Source organism: Pseudopipra pipra, chromosome 2 (genome assembly GCF_036250125.1).
Source record: "Pseudopipra pipra isolate bDixPip1 chromosome 2, bDixPip1.hap1, whole genome shotgun sequence".
Lineage (NCBI taxonomy): Eukaryota > Metazoa > Chordata > Aves > Passeriformes > Pipridae > Pseudopipra > Pseudopipra pipra.
Window position 1 is genome coordinate 20,933,893 of NC_087550.1, and position 24,335 is coordinate 20,958,227.

The following is a 24,335-nucleotide window of genomic DNA, read 5'->3' on the forward strand; positions in this document are numbered from 1 at the left end:
GTCTGTACACGCAGCATGAACAATGGACTTAATACAGGTTTCTTGTCCAGTATTACCTAAGTTCTAAAATGAAGATCAGCCACTTGATAGATTCAGGGTTTTTATTAGTTCTTCCATGTGAGCATTACAATTTATAATACATCATATCTAGTTTTACCTCCAGAATGAATCTAATTTAGTACATCATGGTATTAGTAAAAACAAGCCCAGTAAGTGGGCTAAACTTCCAACTAGCATCTTCATATCCTTCAGACAAGGCAAGCTAGAATGTCAATCACTTTACAGACATTTAAGTAGTGTTTCCCGAAAACCACCCGGCCCCAAATTAAACTAGGAAGCGGATACAATTTAAAGCAGGAAAGATTTGGTCATTTCCCTTCCCCCAGCAGATTTTAATTAACAGCTATAGTTTCACCTCATTACAGTTTTGGAACCTCAATTAAAAATCCTGGAGTCTGTTGGGATGGAATCGCACGTGTCACTTGCCGGCTGCAGGGGCGCCTCCTTACCGGTAGCCGGGTCCGGGCTGGGTGTAGCCCTGGGGGCCGAAGGGCGGACGGGTGCGGGCGTAGGGGTTGGGCCCGCTGGGCGGGGGGGTCATGGTGCTGCCGGGCGGGGGGGTGAAGCCGGGCCGCGGCTGGAAGGTGCCCGGCGCCGCCTGGGAGCCGCTGTAGGCGGCGGGCTGGGAGGCCTGCGTGGTGTAGGGCTGTGCGGGGTAGCTGCCCGCGGGGTACTGCGGCGGCTGCTGTGCCGGCAGCTGCTGCGGCTGCCCCGGGAAGGCGGCGGCCGGGGCCGGGGCCGCCTGGCTGTAGGCCGGGAACTGCTGAGCTTGCTGCGACGGGGGCTGCTGCTGGCTGTAGCCTGCTGGAAAGGCAGAGAGCGAGGTGGGGTGAGAGGCAGCAAAGAACCGTGGGTGCCTGCAGAAAGGCTTTTTTTTTTTTTTTTTAATATTTACAGTGATGAATGCAAAACAATGCAGTAAGCGGAGAAAACGCAAACCAAGAGTGAACTACAAGTTTTCCTGCCTTTCACACATAAGCACATGGCCTGGGTTTTGGTGCACTACCGTGGCAGCACAGCACACTGACAACAGTTAGGATAAAATAGTGACTGACACGGAATAACCAAAAAAAAAAAAAGACACACAGTCTTTCACTTCATATCACACGAAAAATAAAGTCTTCACTGGCGAGTAAGGCAAAATACAACCTTTTCCCAAACAAAACCTCCAAATTACTGCCATGAAAATACTCTCACTGTTTAATATAAGTCATACCTCTGGTTAAATTATAGGTGTTTTCAGTTCTTTAGCATTAAATATGAAAAGACCGTGCAGAACAGAACGCTTTAGTACAAAACCTCAATATAAACATGTCACAAACTTGATTTTTGTGTATAAAACCAGCTTCCAAAAGGAATTTCTCTTCTTGAAAACTTTAAAATGCCACAAAGTCCTTTTATGAAGAAATAGCTACTTTTATCCATCATGAAACACACCTGCAGCTACTTGCAATGAAACCTCTCCAGTGACTGGAATCCTGTCAGCATTAAACACCAGACACACAAATTATTAAAAGTGCACAGCCCTAAACAGAAAGAGTAAGGGTAAGAATGCACTGGAGTAAACTCACCTTGAAACTGGGATCAAAATTTACTCATGAGAGAGAGAAACCTCTGAAGGGTCCACTTTTACTACCATGTATAAATAGCCACACTGTTGCCTAGTAGATCTACAAGAGTGGGAAGAGATCGTGCTCTTGGGAGACATGAGTTCAAAAAGAGACAATACTCACAGGAACAAAAGCAAAACAAAAAAAATCCTATGACTCAACATTTTCAAAGGCTGCTGCCACCTCAAAAAAAAGACTGTTTCTGACAGATTAGGTTGATTGTGAAAGAACTTATGAGAAACAGAGGCACCCCGATGAGTTTTTGGTGGAGTTTCATTCTTACTTGATGATGTTGGTTAGAATGTAGAACTCACATTGCACTACAGCTTTCACAGGAACATCTCCAGTAAAATAATGGATTAGATGATTAGAAAGCAGATTAGAACTCCTTTTTTTTTCCCACTCAGTTTTTAAGCCTAAAAAATCAGATAGACTCTTCTACTTCCAACAGGCTTGTTACTTCTTCTGAAATTAGACTTCAGTGAGTCTGTCACTGTCTAATTATAAATGTGTGGGTGAGAAATCTGCAGAGAACAAGATACCATTTAGAGACCAAAACCAACCAGCACACAGTGCACAGGAACAAGGGCTGAGGCAACAACCTTTAGTTCAAGTGTTCTGAAGTTCTAATCCAAGCTAAACGTCTTTGTAAACTCTGCAAATATTCTCATCTATATAAAAACTGATGTGCTCCCACTGTATATCTTGTGTACCATGACAAGGTCACACTGGCTCTGAGTCACTTAATGGGAGTCTTTTGTTTAATTTAAGGAAGATTTTTAAAACAAGAAATGATAAATGCTTTGTATCATTTTCTAGAAGTATTAAGCAACGTGCAATTTGTTATGCAACCTGCTCTTACGTGTTCATCCCTGTACTTTATCTGTGATTCCTAATATGCTTTATTAGATGCCAGCTGCTTCTAAAGCAAGTAACTGAAAGGTCTGAAGTCCAGTTTATTTTGAGTATACAGCTGTTCAAATATCACTGCACAAAAACCACACTAAATGTCTACTGGCATCTTCACCTGAGGTATCAGCAAAATCAACAACCAAAAAAAAAGAAATCTAACACTTCAAAGTTTCTCTGAAACTTACAGTATTTATAATAGCCAGGGATTTTACTAAATGACAACTACAGTGTTCACACCACTAAATTTTGTACATGGAGATCATTCTAGATGAAGAAAGAGAGGCCATCTTTAGATACCTCCAGTATCTAAGGAAGCTGAACTGGGGTGTTTTAGTCACTTGCTACAATCCCATGACTGTGGAAGTTAATCCTGAAGGCTGCTCATACTTCAGGTGATTCCTTTTGCCTGCCCTTCTAATAAGGCATTCTGCTGATTGACAATGAAGTTTGCTTTTGGTCACAATCAAGTAGGACTGAGATACCAGAACTCTGACTGTTGCAACTGTTGTTGCATCAACAACACAGACACCTGCAGTGTTCTCTTACTGGTCACTTTTGAATTGTGCTACTTCCCATAAGGAACACAGGCACCTGGGCAGCTCAGTACCCTGACCTGCCCCACAGGGTCAGGAACCAAAACTCACAGGCTCAGGACTTCAGGGGGTTCTGCAGCCGAACTGCTGTTCGAGAGAGCTGCTTACCTGGGTACTGCACGCCGTACTGCTGCTGGGGCTGAGCCTGCGGCTGCTGGGCAGGGTAACCAGGCTGTTGGTACTGCTGATACATCTGACCTATGGATTAAAAACGTATTTAATTGAAGCCCAGTACCCTACCTGTATCATAAACACACAGCCAACAATATCCTGACAGTTCAAACTCACAGAAACAGACCCTCTCACAACACGTAAAAACCTTTTTTAGGAAACCTCAACACAGTCAAGTCTGAGTATGTGTTCTACCTGATTTCCAACTGAAACCAAAGTACTGATTTCTGTTTCTGAACCATGCCATTCTGAAGGCTAAATGATGTTTGTCTATCTCCCACAGATTTGGTATGTGAGGCTTACTAGCTCACATTTCCAGAGGATGCCAGAAGCTGTGCACCTTAGTGCTACTCTAGTGGGTAACAGACCAGGAATCTTTAAACATCTTCATAACTGCTCCAGAACTTACACTGTAAATTTAAGTACTTCAAAAGTTAAACATGTCCTCAGATTGTCTGTTTATATTAGGTTTTTAAGGCCATTTCTGCAACAAAGTACTGTAAGCAGAGTGGTACATTATTTATGCTGACCACATTTTCCAGATAAGTCAGCCACCTCTCAGCATCGCCAAGTTTTCTGAAGAGACTCGGGGGTATACACCCAAAGGAAAAATAAAACCATACATTCTTAAGCTTGGGTAGTCCAAGGCAATGCTTATTTTTCCTAAGTTCACTGTTTTCAATTTCTTGGTCAGAAGAGGCAGAATATTTGTTTAGACAACCTATGGGCTCTGCTTAAGCTTTATGCTTCTGCTGTTTTTCAATTTAGTAACAGGCACAGCCAACGAACAAAACCAATTAACTGCCAAAACTAAAGCTTAGCTGAACTGGAGCAGACATGGAAACTTCACTATTATAAAGTGTTACTGTACTATTATTCATTCTGCAAAGATCAACAAACTGTATAAACAGACCACAAACTCTATCTTCTGAGCTGCACCAAGACAAAAGCAAGTCTGCTCCAAGTCCTCAGAGACCCCTGTGCACACTGCTTTAAAGTAACTCCTTATTTCTTCTTTTATCTGCATTTTTTGGAGCTGAAAGGAACAGTATTTTAACTTCACACTAAGGTGTTCAGAATACTTTATATTGGTGCAGTCACTCAAAATATTACTTGGTATGCAAATCTTGTGAGACAATGAGGGTGTTAAACAAAAGATCTGTTTCTCAAACTCAGTTGTTATGGGCAAGTTCTGGGAGAACAACCAGCAGGCTGCCTGTCTCAGGATAATTACCTACAGGCTAACACAGAGACCACACTGGCACCTACTGGAAAGCCCAGGTAAAGGGATATGAAAGAAACAGCATGGAGGTTTACCAAGCTTTCTCAGAAGGCTCGCTGTCTTCGCCAGGATTGAAGCATTAGTGAGGAACAGAGAGGTGTTCCAGTGCCATTCAAGAAAACTTTCTTAATTTACAGCCATGACTGCAGCCAGGGATCCTATGGGTCCTCAAATACACAGAGTTTTCCCCCTCACTGGATTTTTACTCTGAAAACTAGATGAGCCACAGCATCGGTGTCTGGTTTTGTACTTAGCAGTGCTATTGGAGTCAAGGATCTGCCAGCATTTACCATTGTTCCTGTGCACTGAAAAAGACATTTTAGCCTGACAGAAAAAAGACCATTTATGTATATTCACACAACAGTCTTTTCTCTAGAAGATCATGAAGTGGTTATGTGAATGAGATTTTATAAGTATTTTCAGCAAAGACTAAAAAAGTGTCCATATCTGTACATAATTGGTTCTCATGTGTTTTCAGAGACTGAATATAGTGGTAGAAAAGCACTGGCAAGCTACAAGAGACAGCGCTGCACTGAAACAATTTTTGTACTTATCGAATTCAAACTAGTGAATGCTTAAAATTTAGCAAGGGAGGCAAGCCCTTCAGTAGTATCAGCACACAGAAGTTAGGTGACTTGGTATTCACAAATAACAACCCAGTAACCAATCATAATCATCACAGCATCATTTACTGGCAAAGAATGCCAATTAAAACAATCCCTGATATATGATTGACAGAATGATTGACACATGACTGGCATCACCAGTTTACTTATATCTTCAAAGTACTGGGAAGGTATGTGGGGGAAGCACAGCTTGGGGTGTTTGTTTTTTTTTAACCAGTGAACTAATAATTTAAAACTAGTTTCAAAACTAGTTTCTAACAAGAACCTCCTCAGCATCAGCAGTGCCATTTATGTGAGCCAATCCTGCTGAAAATGTTACCATCAAAACCTATCCAAAGTTCTGGCTGGACAACAGTCCTGCGTGGACAGCACAAGCCCCTGGATTACCACTGGTATTTTCTCATACACAGAGTGAAGAAAATATAATCAATACTTAAAATATTAAACTACATAAACTACAGACCAAAACCTTTATAATTAGTACTGTTGCACTTTTATGTGAAAAAAAAAAAAGACTTGGGCCAAGGTGTAACACAGTTCAGTGTTTAAAAAAAGAAAAGAACTATACTTTTCCCTAATCCAAGTTTAGAAAAATCACTACATCTACTCTAATGCATGAGCCTAGATAATTTCTTTCCCAAGATGAGTTTTATGGAAACAAGTTCTTTTCTCCTTTCCTGGTGTTTGCAGCCATGCCGGATTCCAATCTAGTGCTGCTAGTGCTTTCAAGTGTTTCACTTCTTTGTAACTTCCACACATAAATGCCAAACAGCTATATCCTTAAGCTACAAAGATGTCTCTCGCTATGTTAAAACACTTGACTAATTCTTAGGGAAATAAGCAAAAATAAAAAAAATAAAAAAGCTGGAGGCAGCAAAAGAAGTGTTCAATGAGCTCCACTGTAACCAACAGTATTCATGCCTGCTTAAATATTATATGTTGCTCAAATGTTCTGCTCAATCAAAATATTACTTTTGCCCTTCAGGCAAGACAATCCAAGTGATGTGGATTCTGTGAGTACCCTCTCACACCTGTCTCAGCATTATGTCAGTACAGAAGGCAGCAGAAGGCTGGAACTTGTGCCTACACTAGCACAGAAACAACTTTATATTATTCTTCATTTGGGGGAAGAAATATCAAAGCAAGTTATTCCATGGACAGTTAAATCCAGAACTGTGTAGGTCTGAAGGTTCAGTGCTCTTACAAAATAGCAATGAAAAAAATGATGCCCAAATGTAGCAAACCTCTGAACAGGTTAATTTTGAGAAGTCAAATAACACGTAAAAGGGCATAGTGCAAACAAACCTGAATACCAGAGTTAAGACCTTGGGCTTTAAAGGAGAATCAGCTGAAGCTCTCAAGAGTTACACAGGAACTACCATGCATAAAAGATAGCTACAAGGTTTTACCTGACTAGCACCAAGCAATACATAAAAAAGAAGCAATAAAATAATAGCTCCATTCTGTTAGGTAGAAATGATGAGGAAACAACATTTTTAATTCATGGCAGACAAGTCAACAAACAGTTGAGTGAAAGCTCGACACAGCAACACACAGTGTATGATACAAACCAACATCTTGAGACAGCTTTAAAGCACTGAGTATATAAATCTGTCTTACAGTAAAGTGAGCACAGATTCAAGTAGAGAACAGTACCATAAAAATTCTGGTCATTTACACCACCTGCCCTTTCAAATGGAGCCACTGCTCCACCTGCTGTTTCTTCATCGAACAGCATGTAAGAACAGAAGTTCTGCCTGCCAGCACACATAGATTTGTAATTTGGTATCGACTTTGGGTCTACTAACTGAAATCAGAATCAGATACCACCATTCACATCTTAAACAGCAGGAAAACAGGCTGCCTACCTTCCACCTGCCCTGTCTGTGGCTGCGTGCCGGGGTACGGGGGCTGCTGTGCCTGCACACCAGGAGGGTGGGCTGCAGAAGAGGAGGAAGCGATGCTGTCCGGCGTTCCCGATCGCTCTTCTGCAGGGGCACTGGGTGGTCCTAGAGGAGCAAGAACAAGATACAGCAGGTGCAATTAACAGAGAGTTTGAATAAGAAAGCCTAATACAAGGCCACTTGCAATGTTCTCAACATTTTTTCCAGTTATCCATAGATTTATGTCCAAGTGTCATACCTAAGCTAAAATTAAATACGTATTTTCACATCTAAAATTTCCTTTGAAAATATCTGTGGGAGAAATTTTCCCCCTGTCTCTAGGTCACTCAGATTTCATCCTTCTGAGGAAACTGACCCATTTGTGAGATAAAACCCTTCATGACAACATATTTTTTCTACAGCTTCAAGTGTTAACCTTGCACACGTGCACTGAAGACTAGCTATGTTTGGACAGAACATGCACTTATGAACCTATTCTTTCTCATCTGGAGCAAAGGTGAAAAGCTGCACAAAACTATTCAAATGTATTAGTGTTTTACTGTGAACCACATGGGCTGGGCAACAGTGTGTTTTACCAACAGTCCTATGTCATGTGAACAGAAAACCTTCAAAGAAGGTGCTAATCACACTTGCAGACAGGATATGGCAGGCTTCAATCTAAAAGCAATTGTCTGCTTTGCTAATTCAGAAAATATTCCAGCTGGCACCCAAAGACAGCATGGAAACAGGGAATTCAGATTTTCTCTATGTTAGTGAGAAGTTCTGAAACATGCATGTGAACAAGTATAATATACTACAATTAAGTGCAAAATATTTCATTAGAAATAGGGGAGCTTAAACCTGGATCTTTCCAGCTCTTAACTATATGAATGCTGTGAGACACTACTTTCAAATACATGCTTAAAGTTAAGCACAAGTATTAGAATTGCTGCCAATTCACTCACAATTTTAAGAATGCTATATTTACACAATATAAATATGCATCCAACAAGCCCTTAATTGTGTTTTCATGTTACCCTAGTTAGTGGGGAAATTAATCAAATCTGCCTACTTCAGGATTTGCCTTTAGATATACAACTGCAGAATTATAGCTTTAGAAATGGGATTCTTATATCATGCTTAAATGGTCCTCTGTGGAATTCTTTGTACATTCAAAGCATGGTCAAGTCAATTCACTCTATCAGAAGAATTATGGAGACAAATAATGAAGTATCACTGATCAAAGCACTAACTGACATGGACAAAACCACTCCTTCAAAAATTAGATCAAATTTTCTGCTAGTTATACTTCATATTCTATTGCTTACTTGTTCAGATAGCCTACTGAAAGTTTTTAAGTACCATCAAACTTTTATCTGGTCTGTGAAATAACCATGCTGTGACAATACTCAAAATGTGCCATGGAGGAAGAGACCACTCAAAAAAATCTTAAGCCATTTTCTACTCCAAGCTAAAACACAATGCTAAAAACATCAAGATTTCAACATTTTGTATACAAAAGTTAGAAAACACAGTTACAACACCTTAACACAGCAAACTGCAGAATTCTGAAAAGAAATAGTGAACACAGCTTAATATGTCCAAAGTACAAATGCTTTGTTACAAAGCAAACTTTGAGTCCTTGATTATGAACAGGGGTAGGTTTTCTCTTCATAAGCCGTATCATCCTTACCTGACACCTGCTCGTCTGTCAGGCCAAACGCTGACATGACGTTCTTGCTGATTTCATCCTGGTTCTTCAGCGGGTCGAAGGCAGACATGCTCGCTGCTATAACTTGAGTGGATGGCTTCACATTAGCATCAGCAGCAGCAGCAGCCTTTTCTTCCCTACCATCTACAGCATCTACAAAACAGAATGCCCAGTTATTAGCTCTAAAGAACTGAAACACCACGCTACATATGTACTGCACTGCAGCAACTTTAAGATTGTATATTTGGGGGGTGGTTAAATGTTGTAACTGTTGAAATGCTCAGGTTAGGGTAACAGTGATGAACCACTGATGTATCTGAATCAGTGATGAATCACAAAGCATAGGTTTCATTGCACAGTTACTTAAAGATACACTATTACTGTGGACTATCAGTTTCATATATCACTTGGTCTGAAACTCAAAGGCACAGGGCTCCTGCTTCGAACAAATTGTTCTGATACAACTTGCCTACAAAGAATTCAATTAAGAAAATGTGCAGGATAGGTTCCAGTTTATTACAGTGGTTTTTATCAACTGCAGTTTCTGTTTTGTGCTCTACCTTTCTCCATTAATTCTTCCTGATGGGTGAAGTTCATATCATACATGTATCTGAATCACTCAGAAACGCCATACCTAACAGTGCTGCATTTTCTCTTAAAAAACAACAAGTGCAGACAGGATACAGACTGGCTAGTTTTTTTTACACTGTAAGATCACCACACTAACCTCCTTCCAAATAGTTTATAACCAGAATCCATGGTATTCCACTGAAATTAGTAATTGCATATAATGAAGGAACAGGGCTAGACTTTTTTTAAACAACAAAACCAGTAAAATTTCAAAGCATAAAATACAAAAGCAGCATTTCCTAAAAGGAAGGCTGATGTTCTTGATTCACTTCTTTACTCAGAGCACTGCGCTCCATGACTTTGTGTCATTATTTTCTGTGTCCAACTTACCCAAAACCTGTAGTTAAGCACACAGAAGTATAATGTTTACAGTTGAACAGCCCTAAGCTAGGAGATCAATACTTCAAAACTGAGGTTAAGAATTCCTTTCCTATTTTGCCCTCCCCCAATTATCCTTTCCCACTCCTACCTGCACCCCTCGTGCTGCTTACCCTGAGACAGCTCTGATGCTGGTCTGAGCTCAAAATGTGTGGATTCAATTTCCTAACCTGGCAAAAAAAGTGGATATAATTTTTGCTGAATTCACTTTCTACTGTTTTAGCGAATCAAACTTGCTTAGCAACAAAAGATAAGCACCAGAGCTAGCCCAAAGTAAGCAGTGGGACTACTCAACTGGGAGCAAGAACTCTTCAGCAACAACAAACTATTAATTCAGCTAAAAGACTGCTTGAGACATTGTTGTGATTTACACGTGTTAGTTAACAGCATTTTCACAAATTGCAACAAAACCTTGGACCCTGAAGTTTTATTCCTAAGTTAGTTTAGTGCTTTAGTCCAGATAACTCGAATGAAAATTCCGCCTATGAAATAACTGAAGCATTAAAAATTACGTTCTGAGCCATGAAGCAACAATTAAGAATTATCTCAACCGGTATTCAAGCCTCCATTTTTCACTTTGTTAAACAGCACACAACTCCACAAATCAAACCAAACAATTCTTTGCCAGGCTTCCTACCACTTTCAGGCAGACTAGTGGAAAGCCCTGGTTCCGCTGGCGGTTCTAAACAGTCCAGTAAACGATTGACTTTATTGCGAAGTTCTATCAGCTCTCGGCGCAGGTATTTCACCTGATTAGACTCTAGAGGTCTTGGTTGTCCATTCACTGCAAAACAGCAATTAGATGAACTTAAGACTGCAAGTAACATTTTGACATTCAGTTTAAAATTAAAAAAAATGGAATAGCTTCCAACTTCTACTTGCTTGTAGCATCATCAGCCTTTGTGGAGTTTAAAGTGACGAAGTTTAATCAACAAAGACTGAACCCATTCTAGAGTTTACTGTTCCATTAATATAATCTCAGTTCAGCAAAATCTACAGTACCAGAGCAAAGTCCACAGTAAGCTTCTATGTTGTTTACTCATTTTCATGAATATATCCTCAATAATACAGTGGTTGTGGAAAGCTGTCCCTTTAGAACTATTGCAGCATACACAACACTGGTGCAATTCATGAATAAGGTCAGTGGCCAAGTTAAAGGTGGTTGCTGTTCCTTGGAACTATGTGCTAAGTTACCTATAGTAGCTTGAAAATAAAGGCCAAAGGATAAATGTTAAAATCTTTTCAACTTTAAGCAATTAATGTGAGTTTTTAGCAGTGTCCTAGTAACACTGTGAGACAATCACCATCTTCAAATTCTTGTGCATCTGTGAAGAAAACTCCACAAATGCTTGAGAGTAGAAGGTAACATGGCAAATAACACTAATAAAAAAACATTGAGCACATGTATATGTATGTATGCCAAATACTTTGAGCAATCTTATAAATAGTTTCAGTTTCCAAAAATTCAGACATCTCATGAAAAACGTCAAGAGAAAATAGATATAATGTATTAATTCAGTGTTTTTAACTTATTGATTGCATTTGTTTCACCTCCTGAGGTGATGAACTGGAAGTTTTTTTGTACCTTTCAGTGAAGCTCACTGCTTGAATTTTAATAAACATTACTGTAGAATAAAAAGAAAAATACAATCTTCTGTACTTACCAAACAATGTCAGCTTAAGTATCCTACTGCATTGAATTGCAAAGGAAAGATCTGAGCTATCAAAAATTGTTATAAGATCTCCATCTGAAAAGAACATAAGAAAAAATAAAAAAGTTATATCAAAATAAAAAAAAGTTAAATTAAAATCAAAGCCTATGACTACTGAACGTCACACTAGGACACAAGTGTTCCTTCATTACTCAAAAATAACTTTCCCTATCTGACTGTGAAGTCACTAGGAAAAAAGTTTATTGTTTTACTGCAAGAATCATTGTGCAGGGAAATCATGCACAGAAGGGAAGACAGAAGCACAAGCAGCTCCAAAAGGCATTCTGATATTATCCCTTTGCAAGTTCTACATAGCTCATGCTTTCATGTTTACATACAGGATGAAACACCAGAGTTGAGTTCACAAAGTCCAGAAAGAATGATGCTGCCAGTCAGAAGTTATATGCCTACTCCAAGTGGCTCCAAAACTGCGCTGTTCATGAACAGACAGGAGACTCAGACAGATGGCACAAGCTGATCCCAACTCAATTTTTACAAAACAAGACACACAAAGAAGGGAAAATTTCAAGTGACACTTTCTCAGGTTACATTCAGAACACTGAGGTGCAAGACTGTTTTTCAACAAGAGAAAGATAATAAAGTTCCTATGCAAAGTGAATAATAAATATACCTATCAGCTTTAACACACAAATAGCAATGAAGATGTCAGAGCAGTCAGAAGAAAACTTTTCTCTCCAACAGGAATTTGACACAATTCTTACACATTAATTTCTTGCATGTCAGATTTCAGAGGAACTCCCACCCCAATGCATCCTAATGAATTTGCACATTGCCATCAGTCACAGGAACTATATTAGAACTGTATGGCATCATTTATTCTTAAGATACACAGGGCTCTGCACAAAGCACCGAACACCCTTAATCCTATTAATACAGAAGAAGTTCCCACTAAGTCTGGTCTCTCACAATTTTTAATCTGAGTCAAGACAACTCACAAGATCTTTGCTTACTCGACAAAATCACAAATAAGACTATTCTCTTTGGCAGGACAGATTTTCTACTGTTCTAACAAATTAATAGCTTAAATGAGCCCAAACTAAGCAGTGCAAAGGAAAGAGTGGGAGTGCATTATCAGGAAAACGCGTACTGGCAGAAGGAATAGCAGGATCACTTCCGCCCAGAACGGTTTGATGACAGGAACTGAGTGAAGTTCATCTTGTGCAGTTTCACCCTGAAAAGCAACAGCCTTATAGAAACAACACAGAGATTGGAACAAAGCTAAGTCCAGGCTACCAGTGGTCCTCTCCAAAACACTGTTACGAGGAGGCTCCGTGGACAGACACAGAAATACGCTCTCCATTACAGATTACTGCCTAAAAACCCTGAGTGTGCACAAATTCCTTACGCGTTGGTGACAAAGGGCAAACTGAACACAAGTTATGGTTGAAGTTTTCAAATAAATTAATGCTTCAGTACAAATAGTCATAAAACACATGATAGCATGTAGAAAACATCTCAAAATTTGAAGTATTACATATTCTAATTTTTTCATACCCGACCACAAGTAACACCTCTCCAATGGAAGGTTTGCTCGAGTATAGTACTATTAATAGCACCTAACAATGCCTGTCAGTCTTCAAAGAAGTTGCTTTCTAAGAAAACAAAATTACCAATACTAATAAACTGACGGTGTATAAAATAATTTTCAAGTTTTCCTGAAAGAAATATTGCTGTCTCCAAAGGTTTTTTTATATCCTATGTCCTGTTTGTGCTTTCACAATCTAAAAAGACATCAGTCGATAGCAATATCAGTCATGGATTCTCTGAATAGACACTGGAAAGCCTCCAGAAACAAAGGCTCCAAAAACCCACTAGGCAACCTGCTCCAGTGACACACTGCCCTCCTGGCCAAAACTCACACAACCTCTCAAACTGCAGTTTATAGCTGCTGCCATCTGGTGTATGAAAATAGTTCAGATTCAATGGTCTTTGCAACTCCCACTCAGCTGGAGGCTGCTGTTAGCTCTGCCCTCAGTCTCCTCTTCAGCACAGTGAACAAGCCCAGCTCCCTCCCATGCTCCCTGCAGGCCACCTGCACAAAGCCCTTCACTGTCCTCACCACACCCTGCCGGACCCTCTCCAGCTTTTCCAAGTCTTTCTTTCCTGGCAGCAAAACAGAGCACAGACCTCCTGGTACAGCCTCACCAGTGCCAGGAAGGGGAGGATCACTGTTTCCCGTTTGCCACTGTGATCCATAATAAGAGAGACAATCAGACCCCAACCTTTCATAAACAGATTTTTTTCTTTGGCATTAAGGGAGGGTGAGATGTACATTCCCTCCAACTCAAACACTTCCTCCAGCTTTTCAGTGATACCAAAATCCACTGGTGTCTTAACACAAAGCCCTTCTATTCCTTATTCTGCTGGTAACACACTAAATGATAATTACTTCTCTTGGCAACCCATAACATTGGCAGACCATCCTATGATGCTTGTCTGTCATACCAGCCAATGCTCAGATTCACTGCCTGAACAAAGATGCATGTTCTAAACAGTCTATCTGCATAGTGAAATGAAAATGTACAACATGGTTTACATGGATTAATGTCACCCAAAAGAACTGGGATCATTCCATCTTATTCTCCCTCACCTACTTTAACCTTTGTGTTGAAGGCATTAATAATGATAATTAAATATTCTGTTTTAAATTGTTAACAGAAAAAAAAGGCTGAGAAGCACAAGTACAGAATCTTGTTAGATGCATAAAGTCAGTTCTGTGATTCCTATTGACAGTCACTGACAGTTATAATCCAAGTAAAGCATATGCTAGGATTCTATGGCTTGACATATACCTTATGAAAAGTCTGACAATTGAAGTATATTAGATTTAGCAAATAGACTTTTCGTCTTAAGGAATGTCAATGAAGCTTAATTCCTGTTTCCATAACATAAATAGGATTACACAATGTTTATTTTCTATTGGAAAGTAAAATAGACTTTTTTCTCTAGTCATGTTATTTTAAGAACTTTCCTTTCTTGTTTTTATAAGGGACATAGCTTTCCCTCTCTACAATTTCCCATCTATGCTAAATATTCCCTGCTATGCCAATTATAATTTTTTTTAATCATTCATATAAACTAGTGACTCCTGTAACTAACCATTGGACTGCAAAGTATTTTAGCATTATCCTGCATCACCATGATGAATTCCAATTTTTATTACATTAGAAATTAGAAGAAATTAGAAATGTTTAAGACATTAGAAATCTGCCTCAATCCTTGGCCTTGCCAGATATCTTTCCTTATCTACTATGCTTTGTCATCTACTGGCTTTATCTACCCCTATATTTATTTATTTATCCCATTTTTCAAAAAAACCCTGCATCAAATATAGTTTTCCTTCATTTTAGTAAATTTACCAAAGGCAGATATTACTGACTAAGCACACCACCTTGAATAAATCCAGGAGTTAATAAACCATTATTGGCTCTGACACAAAGACATCAACTTCTACTATAAAGTAATGAAGAACAAGAGCAAAAAGGCCAACCCCACATTACACAGTCCAGTTTTAAATTCAAGCATAACTTCAAAAAAAACAGTTAAGTTTCTATTATTTGCTCTATAGGGGCTTTTTTAGCATATGTAACTCAATAACATGGTGTGCTTAAAATGCAATTTTACTCCTTGATTCATACAAATTCACTGCTAGCAGTCCTCATCAGTTTGTTTGGGGTTGGGGTTTTTCTGCTGACATTGGGTTTTACTACATGTTCAAGAACTTTAAGTAGGACATGAAAACTGTTTCACATCTCACAGAGCAATTTCCTGCTCAGGAGTTTGAAGGACGCCCAGTCTGAACATAAATTTTGACTTCACAAGGCAATATTCAAACTGAAACTTCTTTTGTCTGGTAATAAATTAAAGCATCACATAACCTAAATATAACTTAGGAATATGCAATCTGACTAACTCAGTCCACAAATCCAGAGACAGAAGTAAGGACTGGGCTTTAAAGATTCCTAACTTCTTCAATTACATAAAAGTACATATATGTATTATTTACATATATATACATACATATATAGGTTTGGAAAAAAACCAAAATGTACTAGATTCAAGGATCATGACAATTTGATGAAGATATTAAGCCATTGCACTTTGTAGAAATTTTAAGCAGAATTAATTTTAAGCAGGCCTGGTGATCACTAGCTTCATGTGCTACAGCAACAAGAAACAAAGGCAGGAGGGATAGACGAAGCATTCTTCTGCATGCTCAGAGTGTGCACATCAACACTGAGAAGACACAGATGGAGGCTGTAGAAGTAGTGGAAATCCTGAAAGTATCTCCTCCTAACAGCCTTATGAAGGTATCTCCTCATAACTAGTGTTTCTCCAGGTCTGGAGGGATACACAATAAAACAGAAATAGCTAAAATGTATATATTCCAATCCATCTAATGACTGAAGGAGATTTAAAGAAGAATCATAGCTTCATTGAAACAAAGTCAAGAATACCACCATTTTTATATGACAAGCAAACTGAAGCCTTGATCATTTGCAACTTCCTCTTACATTAGCAACATTTACATGTTTTTAGTAGTGATAATTAGCTAGGATAACATACACTGAAGTTTCACATCACAGAGGAGTAGTAGTACATTCTGTGTGGTGGGTTGACCCTTGCTGGATGCCAGGTACCCACCAAAGCCACTCTATCACTTCCCTCTGCAACTGGACAGGGGAGAGAAAATATAATGAAAGGACAAGATACGAGATAAAGACAGGGAGAGATCACAAATCGATTACCACCAGAGGTAAAAGAGACTCAACTTGGGGAAATAAATTTAATTTATTACCAGTCAAAATCAGAGCAGGATAGTGAGAAGTAAAACACCCTTTCCCCAACCCTCCCTCCTTCCTGGGCTCTACCTCTTCCCCCGCCAGCAGCACAGGGAGACAGGGAATGAGGGTTACAGTTTCTGCCTCTGCTCAGGGAGAAGAGTCCTTCCCCTGCTCCAGTGTGGGATCTCTCCCACGGGAGACAGTCCTCCATGAACTTCTCCAGTGTGAGTCCATCCTGTGGGCAACAGCTCTTCATGAACTGCTCCAGCATGAGTCGCTTTTCCACAGGGAGCAGTCCTTCAAGAACAGCCTGCTCCAACATGGGTTCCCCACAGGGTCTCAAGTCCTACCAGGAAAACTTGCTCTAGCATGGGCTCCTTTCTCCACAGGTCCGCAGTTCCCTGCCAGGAGCCTGCTCCATCATAGGCTTCCCACAGATTCACAGCTTCCTTTCTGACATCCACCTGCTCCAGTGTGGGGCTCCTCCATGGGCTACAGGTGTGTCTCTGCACTCCTGTGGACCTCCATGTGCTGCAGGGCCACAGCTGCTCTGCCATGGTCTGCACAACAGGCTGCAGGGGAATCTCTGCTCTGGTGCCTGGAGCACCTCCTGCCCCTCCTTCTGCATTGACCTTGGTGTCTGCAGAGTTGTTCCTCTCACATATTTGTTCCTCTCACAAGTGATAGAGTGGCTTTGGTGGGTACCTGGCATCCAGCAAGGGTCAACCCACCACACAGAATGTACTACCACTCCTCTGTGATGTGAAACTTCAGTGTATGTTATCCTAGCTAATTATCACTACTAAATAGTGGCAGAGTTGTTCCTCTCACATATTCTCACTCCACTCTTCTCTGGCTCCAATTACATTTGCACCGTAACATTTTTTTCCTTCTTAAATATGTTATCACAGAGGCATTACTATCATTCCTGATTGGCTCAGCCTTGGCCAAGGGCATGTCCTTCCTGGAGCCAGCTTCCAACAGAAGCTACCTCTGTAGCCCTCCCATTACCAAAACCTGGCCATGCAAACCCAATACAATTCTGAGACAAAGAAAGCTAGAACTAAAAGTAGAAGGTCTCCAGACTGTAAGAGACAACCAAAGAATGAAACCATAATTACTGTCTCCATCATACACCATTACCTTATTCAAAATAAGACACACAAAGTAGCATACACAAAAAACCCTAGAGGACTATACTTGAAGAACAAGTAAGAATGCAAAAAAAAGGGACTAGTAGCTTTAACTTAATGAAAAAGCATCCATCAATCTCCTTTCACCTTTCTCACTCCAGAAAGAAAAAAAAACAATTATATGATAATAAGAAAAACTAAACCATCACAAATCCACTGAGCTCCCTCCCACTAGAGATTAAGACACAAAATATTAGCCCTTCGCTGCTTATCAGCTTTGATAAGGAGCCTCTCAAAAGCTTCATGAACTTGAAAAAACTGTCTCAGGGTCATTCAAAGTGAAATTTTACTGCCTAGATATATGAACAACAGTTATTTGACGTTCTAGGTACCCCATACAACTAGTTTCCTAGTGCCATCAAGAAAAACGAACCTGAATGCTTCAGTAACATAGCACTTTTGGCTATGCAACAGCATAATTATCAGCCTAGATCTAAGAGACTTTGGATTTTATCACTTCATTCTGAGTTTCATTTTATGAACACTATCCCTCTGTCCCAAATTAAGTAACTTACCCATGCCCCACTATGACATTCAAAGAGGAAAACCCTCCAAGCACAACTGTCTCTCTATTCACCTCAAATAGGGCCCTTTTCGTTCTGTGGAAACCTTCTTTCTTAAGGTTGTGCTTGATCAATACTAATGAACAATATTTTCCTTGAAACAACCAATGTCCAACAGATTCAAATGGTCAGAGGAAAGATTACTTTTAATACGCATTTCAGGTTAAATTAAAACTTTTTTCTAATCTTTACTGAGGGAGAAAAACATAATCAAGAATTATTACCAAATAGATCAAGTTTTTAAAGTCTTATAAGAGCTTGCATTACGTCATACATGTTTATTCTTCAATCACCTTCAAACGCACTCAAAAAAAATGGTTAAATGAGTGAACAGAAGAGAAAACCTGCAATAGCACCAACTCTCTGCAACAGCGAAAGATGAACTTTCAGAGACAAAAATGAAGGAAATATTTCAGAAAAAAAATAGAGGGAATGCTGTTAAGGCAGCATAACAAGGGATACAGCTTCTATTGCCTGATTAAAAAGATTTCACAAGAAATCCCTTTCCTTTGCCCATGATACCGGACAATTCTGAAAGGTGAATTTCAAAGCTTCTGTCCATAGAGAAATCATATCAGAGCAACTGTAATTAAACCTCAACAGCAGTAATTAAACCTTACCTTCATCTTTATATTTTATTGTGACTTCATCATTGCTCAGAAGTTTTCCTCTAAAAACTCTTTGCATCATTAGCACCAATTCATCATAGGTGATATCTTCATTGTGAATAGGGATTCTCCTAATATCTTCCCCAAGCTGAGCTTTGATGATCAGCTTCCCACTTAAGTCCAGCTGCCCATTCATGGTGGATTCTTTATTGCCTGCTGACCTGTTAGCAACAAAACATTAAAAACATTTCAGAAAACTAAACTGTTATTTAGATCTATCTGATGACAGTTCTGAAGCTTTACATTATCACTTTACTTGATTATTTTTACATGCCCTGTAATTATGGTCATGGACAAAGGGCTTTTTTTTTTTTCTTCATTAAAGAAAAGACTGCTAGAACAAGTAACTTATTTCAAAGATTATAGGTTGTAAGTTGGCTTTACTAAGGGGATCAAGCTGAATCGTGTATTATTTCTTGAACAAATAAATGAAGAGCTAAACATTTGGTTTATGATATGGATGATCAGAACTCACTGAGGGTTTCTCGTCAGAAAGGAAGATACACAATTTTTCATTTTTAAAGATTTTGACCGAGATATTTTAATCAAGATTTTAGACTTTTAAAAGCTGCTCAACAGACCACACATTAACTACTCATTGGGCTTGACTCATGGTCAGAACACTTGGTTACTTTCAGTGTTTTAAGAGGTAGACAACTGCTCCAACCTAAACGAAGTGAAACAAAGCCATCTTGTGTCCCAGCAGCACACTGCATATACTTCAGTTACACCTTTAGCACTTTATACAAGACAGTTTAAAAATCGTCACTTTGGATGAGGCATCTCTCATTTAAAAACACAAAGGTCTTACATTTAAAAACCAGAAGCTACAGTGAAGTTATGAGAAGAGGAATGGGGGAAAAAAAAAAAAAAAGAGATCCAGGTAGTTACTCAGATGTCCCCTCCTTGCTTCACTGTTCTGGACAGTGCCAAAACAATAGATCTGGAATGAGGAGCAATTAAAGAAGCAGTTATCTTAACATCTGAAGTGCAATTACTGAAGATGTTAAAAAGTAAGCAGCCCTATACATCAAAATTACGATTTCTAAAGCCACATATAGGTAAACCTACTGTTTATTCTCTTGTGCAAAAAGATTTCTTCTTAGAGATATCCAGGTATTTCTCTCTTACTTTTAAGGATGTTATAACACAGTGTCTTATAAGAAAAATTAATTTTGCTTTGGTCAGTCTATTTTTACAGTACTGCATTGAAAATTAATTCTCTCCTACCAGAGAAACAAGACACTCAGCTAAAGCCTTTAATACATAACTCCTTGATGCACATATATATATATATATATATATATTTAACTCTACTATTTCAATGGCAATGTTTTGACGGTATCTCTAGATTGCAATTAAATTTCTGGGGGTTTTGGTAATTAACATAAAGCAAAGATTTCATGCAAATCCCTTTGTTTAGTCCCAAAAGACACAAGCAATTACTGAACAAAACTCACTCTCCTCATCACACCTAACAGGAGGTAGGTGGATACAGTCTAATTGCAGAGAAGGGGGACATGCAATTAACACAGCTACGTTGCTGCTGAGGCACTATGATGAAAAAGTGAAGTTTATAATACTGTTAATGCTCACCAATACATTATTCATGTTTTGCAGCATGGGAATCTTGACTGCAGGCACATCAACCCAGTCTAATTAACTTTAAATGAGTTTTAAAAGCACAGAGTTTTGCACAAGTTGGTTGGTTGCTGGGATTTTTTTTTTAATTTAAGTATTAAAAAATAAACCAGTATTGATCCACAGGTTTCCTTTCACCTCCTTCCCAAAAACAGACATCTATCATTACCTTGAGTGTCTTACTGATGCTGGATTATTGGACAGTCAGGATAAGCCGCCATGCACTACCAGTGCCAGAAAACAGTAAGCTGCATCAGAAAAAAAACACATTTATAGTCACACTTTCTTAGAATTATACAACTCACATCAATTTTTCACTTTAGAACATCTTAAAAAATATACCAAACTAAAAAAAATCCTTGTTTTATCCATAATGTAACAATCAGATCTACACTTCCGCGTATTGTAGAATTTGAAGTTCAGCTTAAACAAATCTTGAACAAGAGTTTTAATTTCACAATAGAAGTAAATTTTTTCTAGATTTTGTTAACTGCACATAGAAATTCCTAACAGTAATGTGTTCCTTTCCAGAACACTCCTCTTCCCCAACGGTCTCCTTCCATGTGCATGGCATCCATCTTAAAGACACAGGTTAAGTTAAAGAAAATAAACTTTGACTGATTAAACAGTACAAAAACTGAGAAGCCCATCTTTCAGCTTAAGGCTGAGGCCTCTGTGGTGTTAAGCAGTGTGTCTGCAAAGACAGACCAGATAGCACTACAATAGACTACCAAGAGGGAAGGAGGAGTAATGCCACTTTCCCCCAGGAAGAGCCACCAAACTGGGCAAGAAGGAAATGCATCAGAAATGTACAACCACTTAAAAGTACGATCTGCCCTCATTTCTGCTTAAGACTGTGCTTTTTGTGCTGGAAAGCCTACATCATATTTATGCAGCCCACCTGATTATTACAGAAGTGCCTAATGCCCAGAGCTCCAAGACAATGATTTAGTACATACAGACCAGTCCTGCAGAACATTACATGCTCCTCCCTCCCACCCCATGGGCGTACCCTACCCAGCACTCTTCTCTCTTGCCCACACAGCCAATTTCAAGCATCCATAATCTGATTTTTAGATGATTCACTGCTAACCAGAGAGAAAAAGTAGGTTCCCCTTATCCACATAAAACTGGGCTTTCCAGCTCTCCTCTTTCGGCTCAACTGGAAGCAAACTGGAGCAGAGAGGCACAAGACATCCAGGATGGAGGCAGAGAGCAAGCAAACCCCAGAGAACATGCACAGCCCCTCTCTGGTTCTCAAAGGCTGGCAGCAGCTCACCTCACCCAGGGTATAAAATGCTCACCTTTCAAAAAGGGTTGTACCTGCTCCTGACAGGGAGGGGATAAGACTGTTGTGACATGCTAAGCGGGTGGACAGGAAGAGGCTACTTTTCTGATGCCTCCCTCATGTTTTATGAAATGAATAATACATGAAGACAGTGCCCCTTTCACCCCAGACTTGCTACAGCTCCAGGTAAATTTACTGTAATGGACAAGTACAGGATACAGACAATGCATCTACGAGTGGTTTAACTTAAGAGTTCATTTAGCTACCGCCTCGTGTTGTTTAAACATCACAGCTGGGCTCTGGTTTTGCCTCTTCAGCGTTATAGTGTAAGCTCCTTAGAAACTGTCAACAGTAAGAACTGAACCTCATCTGTAATTCCTGAAGATACACGTTTTGGTGGACACACCTGAGCTCCTGTGGCCTTTCAACAGATTGAACACATCTTTGTGCAGGTAAATGAGCCGCACGTGCTTTATTTACCAGCCCCACTCACAGAAATCTGCTATCAGCAACTATGAAAAGGTGGCAGGAAAGCATTTAACTGCACTTTTTTTTGTCCAGCTGTTCTCCATTCTGCTTGAAGGTGTCCAGGTTTTAAGAGACTGATTTTAAACACCTCAGCTGCTTGCAGTTGTTGCAGAAAACTATGTGAAATGTTCAAATTACTGAATTACACAGCACTCAAGCTTTCTCACTGTGACACAGCTGAATGGATGACTCCATTGAGAGAGTTTTTCAGTGAAGACATCCAGAATGCACACTAATGAGCTTTTTAAGAGAATCAGTCTACTTTCCTCAGGGGGAAAAAAAAAATAATTAACAAAACATTTTTTCTTCACGTTTAAGATTCAAGATTGCTTTCCATAAGAATCACACTGACATCTTTCTAACCTTCCTGGTGTACCAGAGTAGAGTTTTTCTCCCCTCCTGGCTCACTTCCTATTCACATCATGTACGAATCCAGACGGTGCATGTGGACAAGGACTGTCCAATCTAAGCCAGCCCCTCCAGGATCCCCTCTAAAACTAGCATGTCATAACCATGTTGTATTTCACTACCCTTTTAGCACAGCAGTAAAGAAAAACAACCTTGCCTAAGAAAGGGAAGGACAGGCATCCCTGCTTTGCTTGAAAAAACAGGGGCAAGGAACAGAAGGAAGGACAAGCAGTACTGCCTCCCAAAGCCCAACCGAGAGAGCCACGAGAGCTTTCCCGAGGCAGCGCGGGGGGGTGAGGCGGGGGAGCAGAAAGGAGAAGAGCTCTTTTCGGGTTTCCCCAGTTCCCAAAAGGGGAGCAGAAATCACAGCCAATCCCTGCCGAGCAGCGAGGAACCGGCGGCTCCTCTGGCCCCCAAAGCGAAGCGGCCGACCCAGGGAGCAGCCCCTGCGGACAGAGGGATCCCGGACTCCCCGGGCCGCGGAGGCCGCGGGGCGGCTTCCGCCGCCCTCAGCCGTGGCCGGGGGCGCGCGAGGGGTCTCCCGGCTCCTCCGCCAGGGGCCGCGTCGCCCCCGGCCCCGGGGAACGATGGCGGGGGGCGGGCTCACCCCCAGCCCGCGACCGCCCCTCCCTCCATCCCTCCCGCCGCCTCCACACACAGGGGCAGCCTTGCTCTCTTACTGTGGCCTCTCCGCGGTGCTGCCGCCGGAACGCCCCGCGCAGCCCCGTCCGAGCCCAGGCCCGGCCGCGGCCGCCGCCGCCCGTACGTGGCAGGGCAGAGAGAAGGGGTCGGAGCCACGGCCGGGCCTGCGCGAGCCGCGCGCCTGCGCGCTCCGCCGTGCGGGGCTCCGCCTACCCCGGGCCAACATGGCGGCCCCCGGCCAGCATGGCCGCCGTCGTCATTTCCTGCCGTGCCACCTCAGCGCCGCCCCGTACGGGTTTCCTCTAACAGAGGGGTTGTTTCGAAATACGAGCCTTAGGCTCGCATAGGACTGGCGGTGCTGAAAAGCAAAACGGGCCGTAAAACTCTCCTGTAGTTGTCAGGCGCCGCCACCCTCGCACGGGAGCCTGTTCGTCCTCGAATAGTCACTTCTAGGCGTTCGCTACTATTCACACACACACATTCATTGCGTTCGGAGCTTGTCCGCCTAAGAGAGGAAAACATGAAACTGAGCCCTGAGTTTTGTCTGTCAGAGGTGCAGGAATGGAATCCTAAGGTGCGTCTCCCAGAGCTGTTGGAGCTGGACCTGCTGTTGTTCTTGGATATCTGAGATTTCTGCTGCCTTTCTTAATTTATCAGTGAAGCTGCACTGTGCTAGTACAAGTGACAGAAGTGCCCATGCAGAGCTAGCTAAAGCACGACCGTGGTTAGTTATTTCCTGGAGTTAAAGGTGCCCTTGAGAAGATACCTTTTCCTTCAGTGTCTTGAAAAGCCAGGCTTCCAAATGGTGATTTCTGCTGGGACAAGAAAAATGTCAAGAGTTGTTTGATTTTTGAAGTATTTCTCCTTGCTGAGAGCTTTGTATTTGCTTAGAGGAGTATCCCAACTTGCAGTTAGCAGTTGTTATTCACATTGAAATGGAGGTGAAAAAATAAGAACGCGATACACATTTTTAATTCTAAACTTTTTAATGAGGAGCAGCAGCACAGTTCAGGAAGCGTCTTTCCTGACTA

At 40.7% G+C, this 24,335-nt stretch overlaps 1 protein-coding gene across 7 annotated transcripts; it reads right to left on the bottom strand.

The window, feature by feature from the left end:
- Positions 1–87: 87 nt before the first annotated feature.
- On the bottom strand, positions 88–23,503 carry TFG (trafficking from ER to golgi regulator). Of its 7 annotated transcripts, none has more exons than XM_064644271.1 (9): positions 23,343–23,482; positions 20,608–20,686; positions 18,750–18,958; positions 11,521–11,604; positions 10,494–10,640; positions 8,831–9,001; positions 7,123–7,263; positions 3,284–3,373; positions 88–864 (listed from the first exon to the last, which is right to left on the bottom strand). In XM_064644271.1, the coding sequence occupies exons 3-9, from the start codon at positions 18,931–18,933 to the stop codon at positions 506–508; spliced, it is 1,176 nt and encodes a 391-aa protein (XP_064500341.1). In that variant the 5' UTR covers positions 18,934–18,958; positions 20,608–20,686; positions 23,343–23,482; the 3' UTR covers positions 88–505. The 7 variants fall into 7 exon arrangements, with proteins under 7 accessions (XP_064500341.1, XP_064500337.1, XP_064500336.1 ...); XM_064644272.1 differs by lacking the exon at positions 20,608–20,686 and adding an exon at positions 1,498–1,586 and having other exon boundaries at positions 773–864; positions 23,343–23,503; XM_064644273.1 differs by lacking the exon at positions 20,608–20,686 and adding an exon at positions 1,498–1,538 and having other exon boundaries at positions 774–864; positions 23,343–23,503.
- Between the last annotated feature and the right edge of the window lie 832 nt (positions 23,504–24,335).